This window comes from Meriones unguiculatus, chromosome 10 (assembly GCF_030254825.1).
Source record: "Meriones unguiculatus strain TT.TT164.6M chromosome 10, Bangor_MerUng_6.1, whole genome shotgun sequence".
NCBI lineage: Eukaryota > Metazoa > Chordata > Mammalia > Rodentia > Muridae > Meriones > Meriones unguiculatus.
The window spans coordinates 42,347,385-42,363,449 of NC_083358.1; the positions used below are offsets into that span (position 1 = coordinate 42,347,385).

Consider the following 16,065-nt stretch of genomic DNA (forward strand, 5'->3'; position numbering starts at 1 on the left):
TGGGACCAGACCAGGAGAGAAATGTGTTACAGTCAACAAAGCTGAAAGGAATTGGAGATCTGAAGAATACTTTGATATCAGGCATGGAAATGCAGATCGTAGAATTTTCCCCGTTGGTTTTCAGGCTTACTTTAACCAGTATTTCCTTTCTGTGGTCCCTTTTTCCCATTTTGAAATGGCAATATATCTTCTGTGCTATTGTATGTTGGAAATATGTAATCTGTTCTTTGATTTTTATTTTACAGGGGGTTATATTTAAGAGATTACCATGAGTCTCAGAAGAGACTTTGGAATTTTAAAGTGTTAAGACTATAATAGACTATGGGGAATTTTGAAATTGAAGTGGAGCATTTTTGCATTATGATATGGCTATAAGCCAATGGTGGCCAGGAAGTATAATGTGATGGTTTGAATTAGAATGCACCCCATTAACTCATATATTCATCAGAAAGCAGCACTATTTGAAAGAATTAGAAGGATTAGGAGGTGTGGCCTTGGAGGAAGTGTGTTGCTTTGAGGTTTTGAACACCCATGCTAAGCCCAGTCTCTCTCCCCCTCCTTCCTTTCTTCCCTCCCTTCCTCCATTTATCCGTCCATCTGTCTGTCTATCTCTCTCCCTGTGGATCAGAATGTTGAATTTTCAGCTGCTCTAGAACTGTGTCTGCCAGAGTGCTGCCATGCTCCCCACCATGATGATCATAGAGTAACTTCTGAAATTGTAAGCAAGCCTACAATTAAATGCTTTCCTTTATAAGAGTTGTCTTGATTGTGGGGTCTGTTCTCAGCAACAGTGAATAAGACAGCACATAAATATTTAATAAAGAATTCAGTGCTTCTTCAGATTGAAAATAAGAACAATTATAACCCAGGCCATGACTTGAAAACAATATTTTCAAAATACTTCATAAAATAATATTTAATAAATGCTAATAAATATAGGAAGCCAAGCATTTGAGTATATAAATATATTCAGGAAATCTCAGAGTCCCAGCTATTGATCATTATGTTCTATTGTTCCTGATCGAATGTGTCCACAATGTCAAAAGCACCGTCAACAAGGACAGGGCTGATATCTCAGCTTTCAGAAGTTCTTATCATGTAAACATGAGCACGCGGATTTGACCCAGAGAATCTATGTAAAAAATCAAGATGGTGCACATTTATAACCCCACTGCAGGGCAGGCAGGGGCAGATGAGTCCTTGGCTCTCACTGGCTAACTACCCAAACTCAAGCAGTGAGCTCTGGGTCACAAATACAAGGTGACGGTCATCTTGAAGTTGTCCTCTGCTCTCCACACACACATCCATACACGTGCGCTCACGCACATATATACTTAAACACATACACAAACAGAAAAATCCTACTTTCAATTTGAGAGTGACAGACTACAGAGTAGAGCATTCAGGGCTCTCTTCATGTCCCTGTTCCTCAGGCTGTAAATGAAGGGGTTCATCATGGGAGTGACCACAGTATACAGAACGGAAGCAAACACCCCTGCCCAAGAAGGCTGTGTCCAGGTAGAACTGAGGTACACTCCAAGGCAGGTTCCATAGAACAGAGAGACGACTGAGAGATGAGAACCACAGGTGGAAAATGCTTTATACTTGCCTCCTGCTGTTGAAATTTGCAAGACAGTTGTCACAATTTGAGAATAAGAGAAGAGTATTCCAGCAAGAGGAAAAAAGCCCATAATGCCTGTTACAATATATAACACGACATTGTTGAGGAAGGTGTCAGAGCAGGCTAGCTTAAGGACTTCAGGAAGCTCACATAAATAGTGTGGGATTTCCACAACAGCACAGAAAGACAGTCTCAGTGCAGTTAAACTCTCAGGCAAGGCTCCAAGTATGCTTATGAGCCATGCCAGGAGAAGTAGCTGGGAACAGAGCTTGGGGTTCATAAGGACAGTATACTGCAGGGGGTGGCAGATGGCCACAAAGCGGTCATATGCCATCACAGTCAGAATCAAATTGTCCAGAAGTCCAAAGACTGTGAAAAAGTACATCTGCGTGATGCAGCCTGCATAGGTGATGAGCTTACTCTGTGTCTGGATATCCAGCAGCATCTTTGGGACAGTGGTAGAGGTGAAACAGATGTCAGAGAAGGAGAGGTTACAGAGGAATAAATACATGGGTGTGTGCAGCTTAGGATCAGAGACAGTGGCCAAGATGATGAGCAGGTTCCCAAAGATGGTCTCCAAGTACAAAGACAAGAACAGCCCGAAGAGAACGGACTGAATCTCTGGATTCTCTGAAAGTCCCAACAGGTAAAATTCTGGAATCCCTGTGTGGTTTTCTGGTTCCATGTAAATTAAGTGTCTATGAAAGAGAAAAAACAGGACAACTGAAGTAACAGGGAACAAACTTTGTAAGTGTGCATCTGCCTTAATTCAAACTCCACGCATTGGTAACATGAGGCGTTTGTTTAATGCTTCCTTCTCTTTAGAGGCTGACACTTCTAAATTCAGCCATATTCCCCTGCAGGGCACCTCATGTGGTACTCCCAGATATAACATTATTTTTAAATTTAATCACTTTATAGCCTGATCCCAGCCTCCTCCCTCCTCTCCTCCCAATCCTACCCTCATGCCCCTTTCTCCACTCCCCCATTCCATCTTCTCATCGAAGGGGAGGCCCCTAAAGAGTACCAACCCACCCTGGCACCTCGTATCACAGCAGGACTAAGAGCATCATCTCCCACTGAGGCCTGACAAGGCAGCTCAGTTAGGGAAATGGGATCCAGAGGCAGACAAGGAGTCAGAGACAGGCCCTACTCCCATTGTTAGAGGACCCACATGTTGACCAAGTTGCACATCTGATATATGTTTAGGGGGTCCATGTCCAGCCCCTGCAAGCTCTTTGGTTGGTGGTTCAGAATTGTGAGCCCCCACGGGCCCAGGTTAATTTCCTCTGTAGGTCTTCTTGTGGTGTCCGTGACCCCTCCTGCTCCCTCTATCCTTCCTCTCACTCTTCCGCAAAACTCCCTGAGCTCCGCCTGTTGTTTGGCTGTGGGTCTCTACATCTGTTTCCGTCAGCTGCTGGGTGAAGCCTCTCAGAAGACAGCGATAGTAGGCTCCTGCCATAGCAGAGAATCATGAACGACAGGGGTTGGCTCTCTGCCACGGGGTGAGTACTGACTTCAAATACTCACCTACCCTTACTCTTTCTCAGCCAGCTCTTATTACCTAAGATCTTTTTTCAAGTACTTTTGATCTTTCATTTTTTAAAAAATGTGAAGATTTCATAGGCATACACAATGAATTATGATCGCTTCCACCTCCTGTTTCAGCCTCCAGTTCCCCCCACATTCACTAAATGCACCCCTCCCAACTCCACAGTCTCTTTTTTACAGAGTATAATTGCTTATTTTTCTCTTAAAATGGGTAACTATTTTCTGTTTTGTTTTGTTTTTGTTCTGTGTAGCCCTGGCTATCCTAGACTCACTTTGTAGACAAGACTGGTCTCTAATTCACAGAGATTCGCCTGCCCCTGCCTCCCAAGTACTGGGATCAAAGGTGTGGGCCACCACGCCTGGCTAGGTAACTATTTTTAATATTAAAATATAACCGTATTATTTTCCTCTATTCTCTTTTCTTTTTCCAACTCATCCCATGCCCCTCCCCCCAGATTTTCGGCTTCCCTTTCTGTAATTGTTATTGTGGCATGTATGTGTGTATACAGAGAAAGCGATAACCTGTAAGATCAGCTAGTGCTGCCCATATATGTATGATTGTGAGGTCATCCACGGAGGCATCTGCAACCCACCAACAGACACACTCCTGAAGACAAACCTCCCTCCCCTAGCAGCAATCCATTGCCGATAGCCCTTTATGAGGGCTGGGGCCTCAAGCCCCCCTCCCTCTTTCTGGAATTTTAACCCACTTGAACTTATGCATGTCTTATGCAGATACTCATAGCTGCTGTGAGTTTGTGCATTACATCATATCTAGAAGACAAAATTTCACAGCACTCCTCCCCAATCACTATCCCTTACATTCTTCCTGCCTCCTTTTCCACAATGAGCCTTGGAAGCATGAGGGACTGATAGAGATGCCTCATTTGAGGCTGAGCACTCACAGTCATGAGTTCTCAGCATGTTGACCAGTCGTGATTCCTCACTGACTGCTTCCCACTGCTAAAAGATGCTTTTCTCGCCAAGACTGAGAGAGAAGTTCAGGTCCATGGATAGAAACACAATTATTTAGAAGGCATTTGGGAAAATAACAGTAGCAGTTTTAACCATAAGGCCTAAGACTCCCCATCATGAATTTCTGACCATTTCTATAGTACCAGGCATGAAGCTCCAGGCTGCTACTGCAACAGCGGGCACCTCTTGCATGGAAGGTCAGTATTGTAGTGTGCAGGGTCCAGTGCTGGGTCAGACCCGGGATGCTTTTCTTCTTATGCAGCCACGTGCATAATAACTTCTAGCATTATGAAATCTAGCCAGCGAGGACACGGTTTCCCAGAGGGCTTGATTGATGTCTGTATATCCTGCATCCAAAGTGAGCAGCATCATTACTCTAAAATGCAATGATAGCAGAAATAGTAATGGTTTAAATAAAAGTTTAAAGTTATACTTTAATACACCTTCAGTGAGTGATGAGAAGGTCGTTAAAAACATAAGAGAGAGAGAGAGAGAGAGAGAGAGAGAGAGAGAGACGGCTCTGCAGCTAAGAAGGAGCCTGAGTTTGATTCTCAGCAACCACAACCACATGGCAGCTTTCAACCACCAGTAAGTCCAGTTTCAGAACATCTGATGATTTCTTCTGGCCTCAGTGGGCACTAGCCACACACATGCTATATATATGTAAAACACACATGTGTTTTAAAAACGAAACAAGTATAAAGGATGAAATTGCTTCACCAACTGAATTTCACTCTCACAGAACACAAGATGCTAGTATGGCAATTTTGCCTAAATTTAGTTTATAAGAATTATTCAGACTCCAGTGAACTATATCAGGAGGTAAAGGTGCTTTCCTTGACTCTGAGGGCCTGAGTTCAGTGTCTGGGATTCATATGCTAAAAGGATGGAATGAACTCCAGGTAGTTGCCCTCTGACATCTACAGGAGCACCAAAGCATGCCCATGACCTCCTCCCAATAAATACATATGTGCACAAGTCTGTGAATAAAACATGCTGTGTCTGTTTAGTTTCTTGAATGCATACACTGTTAAGGCTGACCATTCTGAGGATGACTAATTCTTCCTCTCTCAGCAGTTCTCAGTTGACTTTAGTTCTTTTTCTAGGGGTGGGACCCCCTGAGATTTCTCCCTTTCATAATAGCATGTCTATGCCTGATCAATAAAAAGAACTTTAAAAAAAATTAACCCTGATACTAAAAGAAAACAACCTTCCTCACATAACCAGAAAAAGAAAGCTCATTTGCTTCGTTAAGCAGTATCTCTGGATACTAAACTAACGATGTTAGGTTAGAAAATATATTGGCTGAATACTAAACATAATGACCAGGTTGCAGGCAACTCATATAAGTAATACAATCTCCATAGTGGTAACTGACTTATTACAATATAATGAGTTAGTAGAAGAAGGCAATCTGAACGTAGTAAGCTCATCTTTATAGGTGCTAAAAATACCTCTGGGAAATTTCTGAATGCAAAGATGTTGCTAACCATAGCAAAAAACTTCTTTACCAGCTAATATCCACTCAGACATGAAATTATAGAAATAATATCCATTAAGCTCCTATTGAGGACAGATATTCATACCTGCTGCTACCGCTACCAAGTACTGTTATGAAACTTCAAACCAGTGTGATTAAAGAAAAAGTGACAGTGCTTCATATTATGGGTGAAAGCAACGTTATCCATTTTCAGATGAGAAAATGACAGTATAAATCAATTGAATAGCTATTACAATTAAAACAAGAATTGTGTAAGGCTAATATGTAAGCACAAAACATTCCACTTTATTTACTATCACCAGCTGTAAATGGATATTTTGTAAAAATGGTCACATATCTACCCAACTTTCTGAAGTTGGTGAGGTCATGAATCTTAGAGCAGAGCATCCTAACAGCACTTTACTAAAGCAGTATAATTCCTAACTGCCTTCTGAATACTCATCCTCATACCCACAGATAAGTCTAGCTCTCACTCGTCATCAAAGAAGCTTCTCTTTGTAGAAGAGATGATAGAAAGATTGTAAGAGCCAGAGAATCAGGAAGGCTGCTGTGGGATTGTGTCTCCTAGAAATGACAAGGAAGCTGATTCACCCATGATACCTCGGCAATGAGACTGTCCAAACAGAATGTGAACAACAGCAACACCAGTAGACTTGCTGTCCTGGAAGGGAGAAATCTCAGGGGTCCCACTCCTAGAATAAAACCTACAGGCAGCTAAGGACTACCAAGAGAGGGAGAATTAGTCATCCTCAGGCGTGAGTTCCCTAACTGGTTATTTAATACCAAGTGGTCAGCCTTGACAGCAACATATGCATTCAAGTAACTAAACAAACACAGCGTGTTTTATTTACATATGAATGCATTTATGTAACAGCAATTTTAAAAAGAGGGCACAAATTTGAGAGGGAGTGGGGGCACATGGAAGGGGTTGGAGGAAGAAAAGGGAAGAAGAGAAATGATGTAACTACATATTAATTTAAATATATATTTAAAAGAATCTAGATTAAATAAAGGGTAAATAAAGGGCAAGAGTAATAAAGGATAAGTAAAGGGTCCAGGAGAAATTCAGCCAATAAGGTATCAGGAGGTGATTATGATTAAGGTATACTGGATGCATGTGGGAAAATGCCATAGTGTAGCCAACTACTTTGCAAATTAATATACATGAGCAAGCATTATTGCAAAGCAAAAAATATATATTTCAGAGTGAAAGTGTGAAGTTCCACAGCCTCTGAATGGTTATTTTGAATGTACAGAAGTTCATTGAGATGTATGGATTTCAGGCCTGGTTAATTTTGGTGTGTGATTTTTCTACTTACACGTTTTTAAAATAAAGCTTATTTTTAAAAGCAAAAATTTTGTAACATGCAGAGAGAGTTTTGAACATTGAAAGAGATCAGCCTACAGATGAGTAAGTCATGTCTATAATGCTTACACTTACATGAATATTAAATCTTTCCTGTTGAATGACTTCATTCTACCCAATCCATATCCCCTAGAAACATGGAAGGGGAGAGCTGTCAGCTATATATCAAGGAAACTGAAGGAGGCTGGATAGACGTGCAAGGTGGATAAGACATGAACATTGAAACACACACACACACACACACACACACACACAAAGGAACTCCAAAATCCAACACAAAGGAAATCCAGCAAAATTCTAGAGAGAGTCAAGAAACATTTACATCTGATGGGGAAAGAAAGCCTGTAGACAGGATGTCAGGAAGAGCAAGGAGCACGAGGGATGTGGGTGGGACCGAGCTGCAGCTCACCCGAGGCTGCCTTTTGGTTAGCCACTTGCCCCTTTTAAATTGTTCCTGAAGCTGTGACATCTCCTCGTTTCCTAACCCTAGGCTGTCCAGCCAGAAGAATTGCTCCTTCATTCTCTAATTTCATTGGCCAGTAATTTACGGTACTCAACCAGATGCTATAATTTTCTGATGTGTCTTGTACAGCTTACCTTTCAGAAAAGTGGCTGGTGGAGCTAATGTGTCTGCAGCGTCAGAGAGATGAGATATAGAGTAATTTCTGTACCACAGTAATGTTCTGTGGGGCAGAAGAAACTTTTTTTTTATATATGTTTGGATTAGTGAATTAATGGCAATGTCAGAAACTGTACTGTTTATTTAGTTCCAGAAACTTAATTCTCAGAGCCTCTCATTAAAAGTTTCTAATGTCATAATCTCTGGACAATACAGGAATCTGGGGACCAAAATATTAATGGCGAAGTTCCAATCAATTTTGTTCCCTTGAGGTTATTGAGTTTAGAAACTGTGCTGCTTCCCCAAGGGTCATTACAAAATATTCATAAGCGCCGCAAAAGGAAATTGGAAAGTATGTGGAAAAACTGACAAACTGTAGACAGCACAGACACTCACAACTATATGTGCACTCACCATTGAGGAAGACACAACCAATCCCCAAGGGTATGAGGGACAGACAGCACAGGAAATAACAACAGGGGATTTCAACGTGCCACTTCCAGCACTAGGCAGCTCAGGCAGGAAATCATACAGAAGCATTGGAATTAATCATTTTGAGCTCGTGGAGTTAAAAGACGATAGCACTGAACTCAATAGCAACACAGGTCACCTTCTGCTTACTGGAAATCTCTCCAGGAACAATCACATGCTGGACCAGAAAACAAGTCTGAGACAGTTTAAGACAACTTAAATTTAAAAGTATCTTTTCTATTCAGTGTTTGAAACTAGTAAGTTGATTTTCAAAAAGTTACCAAGTACATTGTAATTTAAAAATATACTTTAGAATGAACAATAGCCTGATGAAAAAAATGAGCTGAAAACGTTGAAATAAAACGTTTTGTTTCTTGGGAGAAACAAAACTGGAAATAACATGTGAAAACTTAGAGCATGAAGTAAGATCAATCTTAAAAAGAGTATATTAGTAAATGTTGTCATGAAAAAGAAGAGACATTACAAGGAAACAACACCATGCCTCAACAAAATGCGCAAAAGAGGAAATAGCCTGGATGATTTCAGAATAAAGGGAAAATTAAATTATAAAAATATGACTAGTGCTCCTGCTGCCTCACAAGACTTCATGATGCCTCCCTCTTTCCTTTGATGGCTGAGATGCCAACAAAGAGAGGAAGATACAGAAACTCTTGAGCACATCTGTTGACACAGCACCATGAGGCCAGGAGAACGCTGGTGGCACGCACAGGATCAGCTCCTGCGGTCATCACCCTGCGGAGTCTGGGAAAATGGCCCGAGGCATACCACAGAAAGAGGGACCAGAGCTTCTGCTAAGTTGTTTCACCTGGATAGATTGTGGACATGGTCAATGAGCGGACACCAGTAAATGCTGCAAAAACCAAGACTGGAGCTGCTCCCACCATGGATGTGGTTTGATCCTGACACCACAAAGTTCTGAAGAAGGAAGGGTCCTGTCAGCAGGAAGGTCAAATTCTTCAGCAAAAGGCCTGAGGAAGTGCCTGTAGCCTGGTGGCTTGAAGCCACACAGAGAGGTTGATTAAACACTAACATTCTTTAATAAAATAAGGACTAGGAAAAGCAGTACAAAATCTTACCAAACTGAGCTTTTTTTAAAAGGGTAAACAAAACCAATAAAAATTTTGCTCGACAAACTATGAGAAAAGCAAAAAGAATGTAATAGAAATAAAAAATGAAGATGTAACATCAGAAATACAAAGAATCATATGAAACTACGGCTAATGATTATTACTGGCAAGCATTCGATTATCTAGAAAAAAGATGGAGCAATATTCCTCCATGTACAACATAGAAAGAAATCATAAAAAAAAAAAATAGAAAATCTGAACACCCTAGTAATGAGTGGGGAGAATTGTTTTCCTTCACAGAAGAGCAAAAGACCGTATTGGTTAATGAAGCTGAATTTTACAAATATTTCAGAAAAAATAATAACCAATATTTTTCATGCTTTAGCAAACCCTGAAGATGGGTGAATTGGAACTCATCTCGTGAGAGCAGCGATTGCTCTTAACCACTAAGTCATGTCTCCATCCTCAGGAAAGGACTTCCTGAACGGGAACATTTTAACTCAGGTTTTAAGACCAACAGTATTTTCTGGACACAACAGAGAAGTTGCACGTAGGATCTCACAGCATTTGTGACAGCGAGCACAAGATCTTCACAAGCTTAGGGCAAACAAAACCCCTTTGGCCAGAAGGGATATGACTCCTTTTGGTAGATGGGAACTGGTTTCCTAACCACCAGAAATCTCCCCATAGTCCAGGCTGAGCTCATTTCTGGGCATTTGGACTGCCTTTCAGGGTTTGGGAGACTGGAGTTCCCTTTAGACCGGACAGAACTCAGGTCAGTAGGCTTGGTGGCAAGTGCCTTTACACATGGACCACCTCAGGCCCAGTAGCCTCCTTCCTCCTGAGGAAACCATGGGGATTTCCAGTCTTGCCCTACGCTGCAGCAGCTAAGGCCACCTGCTTGACAACTGGGGCGGGTGCAGTTTGAAAGACATCTTTGAAGCTGACAGCTGTCACTGAAGCATCCATACCTACTTAAGAGACACTGACAAGCCTCAGAGATTTACGATTTCAAACAACTGGATGAAGAGGTCTCCTCTCCCTCAGACAATCACCTGCCACAGTAGGAGGCATGCACTTAAAAGAATATATATTTAAAAAAATACAGTGATATGAACAACATGAGGAGACAACCAAATTGGTGATAATCAGAGGAAGTCTTGGAAAACTTCCATCTGAGGTTTCTTTTGATCATCTTCTCGCCACAGTGTCACCAGGGCCCAAGAGCATGGGTTTGGCAGAGGGAGGAGCTCTGCTTGAGCTCTAGCTACCTGAGACCTAAACTGTTTGGAGAAGATTTATACACAACCACATCCTTCAGGGGACACCCGTGTCTCATGCCTCTCCCATGGGAAAATGGTATTCAAGGGAGTGCCATGTGCTCTGCAGTGGTTCTCAGGTTTGGAACTCTGAATTCTGTAGCCATGACATCACAGGGGGAACTGGCCTTGGCTGCCGGTTTCCATGAAGACTCTGGTAAACAGAGGTAAAGGTCCTCTGCGGGTTGGAGTATTCACCGCTCTTTTCAGCTGACCAGGAGTTGAGCAAGATCCTGGGCCTCAGCAGATTCGGCAGCGGGAGAGGTAAGGTATGGCTACAGGGGACCTGCACAGAGATGAGCTGACAGCTCCAGGGGCCAGGTATGTCCAGAGTGCAAAAAAAGTTGGACTTAGTTCATGTAGATGATGGCAGAGCTGGTGGCCAGACTGCCAAACATTCAAACACTACAAAATGTGGGATAGCTAACACCCCAAATGCACATTGATCTCTTGGATTATGTCAGCACTTTTGGGCTCCTCTGACCTTGCCTAACCTGCACTCCCATGGCTGATCTCCTTCACCTCTTCCCCACTACTTCCCTACTTAGCCATCTGCCATGCTGTACCTCTCATCTTCCAATGACCTGGCCTCCCTTCTTTTCTGGGTCCCACCCTGCCTTGCTCTCCTGCAGGCCTCCCTATATACACACTCCTCTCACTAGCAGTCTTCTACAAGTGAGTGGGTTTGTTAATCGTTGTCAAGTTGAATTTTGGCCACATCAAATAACCTACAAGTCATTTTCAAAATGTGAGAATTAGCCTTAATTGGATCCAGGGGACAACTGTGTCTGTCCCATGCCTTTCCCATGGAGAAATGACACTCAAGGGAGTGTCAAAAAAAAACAAAACAAAACAAACAAAAAAAAAACACTATTACTAAGGAAACTTATAAAAGAAAAGGTTTAATTGGAGCGTTGCTTACAGTTTCAGAGGGTTTGAGGCCATGATCATCATGGTGGCAGCCATGGGGGCAGGCAGGCACAGTGCTCAAGCAGTAGCTGAGGGCTCACATCTGATCCACAACTACAAGCCTAGAGAGAACCAACAAGAAATGGCAAGGGCTTCTTGAAACCTCGAAGCCTACACCTTCTTCAGTCAGGCTAGGGAGAAAGCAATCAAACATACAGCGTTCTCATTCAAACCCCCACAGGCATCCTTTGGTTACCTATGACTTTCACACAGCACAGAAAGCCTAGACCTGTTTACCCAGTACTGGTTATGAATGAGTGGAAGAGGAATAATACGCTGGAATCTTTTCCAAAGGATTTGAAATAGGTAAATGCATGTCTTCATGAAATGTTTATAGCACTCTTATTCCACTCCTTAGGATGAAAATGGTGGTGGGAGACAGAGAAGAATGGAGGAAGGGAAGGGGGAAGAGAGAGATCCAGTAACTAGATTGCATTATAGGTATCATTGCTTTGTCATAGGAAATACTCAGTTTATGGGATGCAGCCTTTAAAATGAATTTATGTAACTAAAAAAACATTATCAGATGAAGAATATTTATATATTTATTATTATATCTGGATTCCTTTGTGACCCCTTATGCCTGCTCCTCTCCCATACTTTAGTCACTGGTTTTTGAGTGTTTATTCAGAGATACCATTATTATTGGTGGTGGTGGTGGTGATGGTAAGCATTTAAAATCAAGAAAATACACACGCACACCCACACTCACACACACACATACACACACAGTGGTAATTTGGTTTTGCCTATAGTTTGTCAGAAAGCCAGTTCCATTACACCAGTATTCAGCTTCCTGAATGGCCATTGTTCCTACCCATGCTATCTTATCAGAATGGGTGCTGGCAATGACAGAAAGTCACTATCTTATTCACATTTCTTGTATTTATCGCCGATGTGTCTCCTCTGGTATTTTATTTCGAGCACCCTTCAAGATCTGCTGCACTTTGCTCACTATGAGGAGAGCTTACAGTGTCTCCCTGACCACGTCGGACTTGGGCCTCACTATCCCTGGGCAATGACTAAACTTGCATCCACTTACGAAATTTAGTTACAGTGCAACTGAATGTTTTGTCGTTGGTTAAGATAGGAAGACCAATGGAATAGAACAGACAGTGAGTTCCAGCACAGCCAGGGATACACAGAAAAACCCTGTCTCAAAAATAAACAAAAGAGCACACATATCTTTCTTTTTTTAAAATGTTTTTTTTTTTACTTTTTTACTTTTTATTTTTATTAAATACAGTTTATTCACTTTGTATCCCCCTGTAGCTCCCTCACTCCTCCCCTCTCAGTCCTACCCTCCCTCCCACCTCTTGCATGTCCCTCTGCAAGTCCACTGATAGGGGAGGTCCTCCTCTCCTTCCCTCTGACTCTAGCCTATCAGATCTCATCAGGAGTGGCTGCATTGTCTTCCTCTGTGGCCTAGTAAGGCTGCTCCCCTCCTCAGGGGCAGGTGATCAAAGAGCAGGTCAATCAGTTCATGTCAGAGAAAGTCCTTGTTCCCATTACTATGGAACCCACTTGGACACTGAACTGCTATGGGCAACATCTGTGCAGGGGTTCTAGGTTATCTCCATAAATAGTCCTTGGTTGGAGGATCAGTCCCAGAAAAGACCCCTGTGCCCAGATTTTTTGGTTCTGTTGCTCTCCTTGTGGAGCTCCTGTCCTCTCCAGGTCTTACTATCTCTCCCTTCTTTCATAAGATTCCCTACACTCTGCCCAAAGGTAGGCCATAAGTCTCAGCATTTGCTCTGATACCCTGCAGGGTACAGCCTTTCAGGGGCCCTCTGTGGCAGGCTCCTGGCCTGTTCCCTGTTTTTACCCTGATGTCCATCCTCTCTGCCTTTATGAATGGGGATTGAGCATCTTAGCCAGAGTCCTCCTTCTTGATTAGTTTCTTTAGGTGTACAGATTTTAGTATGTTTATCCTATATTATATATCTAATATCCACTTATGAGTGAACATATACCCTGTGTGTCTTTCTGCTTCTGGGATACCTCACTCAGGATGGTCTTTTCCAGATCCCACCATTTGCCTGCAAATTTCATGATTTCCTTGTTTTTTATTGCTGAGTAATATTCCATTGTGTAGATGTACCACTATTTCTGTATCCTTTACTCAACTGAGGGGCATCTGGGTTGTTTCCAGGCTCTGGCTATTACAAATAAAGCTGCTACAAACATGGTTGAGCAAATGTCCTTGTTGTATACTTGAACATCTTTTGGATATATGCCTAGGAGTGGTATAGCTGGATCTTGAGGAAGTGCTATTTCTAATTGTCAAAGAAAGTGCCAGATTGATTCCAAAGTGGTTGTACAAGTTTTCCATCCCACCAGAAATGGAGGAGGGTTCCCCTTTCTCCACAACCTCTCCAGCAAGTGTTGTCACTTGAGTTTTTGATCTTAGCCATTCTGATGGGTGTAAAGTGAAATCTCAGGGTCGTTTTGATTTGCATTTCCCTGATGACTAATGACGTTGAGCATTTCTTTAAATGTTTCTCTGCCATTCGATATTCCTCTACTGAGAATTCTCTGTTTAGCTCTGTACCCCATTTTTTAATTGGATTACTTGATTTTTTGCTGTTTAACTTCTTTAGTTCTTTATATATTCTGGACATTAGCCCTCTGTCAGATATAGAGTTGGTGAAGATCCTTTCCCAATCTGTAAGCAGTCTTTTCATTCTTTTTATTTTTGACAGTGTCCTTTACCTTTACAGAAGCTTTTCAGTTTCATGAGGTCCCATTTATTGATTGTTGCTCTTAGAGCCTGTGCTGTTGGTGTTCTGTTCAGGAAGTTGTCTCCTATGCCATTCAGTTCAAGGCTCTTCCCCACTTTTTCTTCTAACAGGTTTAGTGTGTAGTTTTATATTGAGGTCTTTGATCCACTTGGACTTCAGTTTTGTGCAGTGTGGTAAGTATGGATCTATTTGCATTTTCCTATATGTAGACATCCAGTTAGATCAGCACCATTAGTTGAAGATGCTACCTTTTTTCCATTGAATGGTTTTGGCATCTTTGTAAAAAATCAGGTGTCCATAAGTGTGTGGGTTTATTTCTGGGTCTTCTATTCGATTCCATTGATCTACCAGTCTGTTTCTATGCCAGTACCATGCATTTTTTAGTATTGTTGCTCTATAGTACAACTTAATATCAGGGATGGAGATACCTCCAGAAGATCTTTTATTGTAGAGGATTGTTTTAGCAATTCTGGGCTTCTTGTTGTTCCATATGAAGTTGAGATTTTTTTATTTCAAGGTCTGTAAAGAACTATGTTGGTATTTTGATGGGAATTGCATTGAATCTGTAGATTGCTTTTGGTAAGATGGCCATTTTTACTATGTTAATCCTGCCAAGCCATGAGCATGGGAGATCTTTCCATCTTCTGATATCTTCTTCTAATTCTTTCTTCAGAGACTGGAAATTTTTTTCATACAAGTCTTTGACTTGCTTGGTTAGGTTCACACCAAGGTACTTTATGTCCTTTGTGGCTATTGTGAATGGTGTTGTTTCCTTAATTTCTTTCTCAGCCCTTTTGTTTTTTGTATACAGGAGGGCTAGTGATTTTTTTTAATTAATTTTGTATCCAGCTACTTTGCTGAAGGTGTTTATCAGCTGTAGGAGTTCCCTGGTAGAATATTTGGGGTCACTCAGGTATACTATCATGTCATCTGCAAATAGTGATACTTTGACTTCTTCCTTTCCAATTTGTACCCTATTGATCTCCTTTAATTGTCTTATTAATCTAGCAAGGACTTCAAGAACTATGTTGAAGAGATATGGAAAGAGTGGGCAGCCTTGCCTTGTCCCTGATTTCAGTGGGATTGATTTAAGTTTCTCTCCATTTAGTTTGATCTTGGCTTGCTGTATATTGCCTTTACTATGTTTAGGTATGTGCCTTGCATCCCTGATCTCTCCAAAACTTTAAACATGAATGGATGTTGGATTTTGTCAAATGCCTTTTTCAGCATCTGAGATGATCATGTGGTTTTTTTCTTTCAGTTTGTTAATATGGTGGATTAGTTTGATGGATTTTTGTATATTGAACCATCCCTGCATGCCTGGGATGAAGCCTACTTGCTCATAGTGAATGATATCTTTGATATGTCCTTGTATTCAGTTTGCAAGTATTTTGCTGAGTATTTTTGCATCAATGTTCATAAGGGAGACTGACCTGAAATTCCCTTTCTTTTTTAGGTCTTTGTGAGGGTTAGGTACCAAGGTGACTGTGGCTTCATAGAATGAGTATGGTAGTGTTCATTCTGTTTCTATTTTGTGGAATAGCTTGAAAAGTATTGGTGTTAGCTCTTCTTTGAAGGTCTGGTAGAATGCTGTGCTGAAACCATCTGGCCCTGGGCTTTTTTTTGCCAGGAGACTTTTGATGACTGCTTCTATTTCCTTAGGGGATATAGGACTATTTAATTGATTTACCTGGTCTTTATTCAGCTTTGGTAAGTGGAATTGATCAAGAAAATCATCCATTTCATTCAGATTTTCAAATTTTGTGGTATATAGGCTTTTGAAGTAGGACTAATGATTGCTTGGATTTCCTCAGTGTCTGTAGTTATGTCCCCCTTTTCATTTC

The 16,065-nt window shown here is 41.5% G+C and overlaps 1 protein-coding gene and 1 long non-coding RNA gene across 3 annotated transcripts in view; one reads left to right on the top strand and one right to left on the bottom strand.

Moving 5' to 3' along the window:
• Positions 1 to 1,367: 1,367 nt before the first annotated feature.
• LOC110552997 (olfactory receptor 7C1-like) lies at positions 1,368 to 2,306 on the bottom strand. The gene has a single exon (XM_021644697.1). It carries the CDS (start codon positions 2,304 to 2,306, stop codon positions 1,368 to 1,370), a length of 939 nt encoding a protein of 312 aa, XP_021500372.1.
• Positions 2,307 to 10,721: 8,415 nt separating this feature from the next.
• LOC132656852 (uncharacterized) overlaps positions 10,722 to 16,065 on the top strand; it is a 39,611-nt gene continuing 34,267 nt past the window's right edge. For both annotated transcript variants that reach the window (XR_009594621.1, XR_009594620.1), the window contains exon 1: positions 10,722 to 10,832. This is a non-coding gene — a long non-coding RNA (uncharacterized LOC132656852). The remainder of the gene's footprint in view (positions 10,833 to 16,065) is intronic.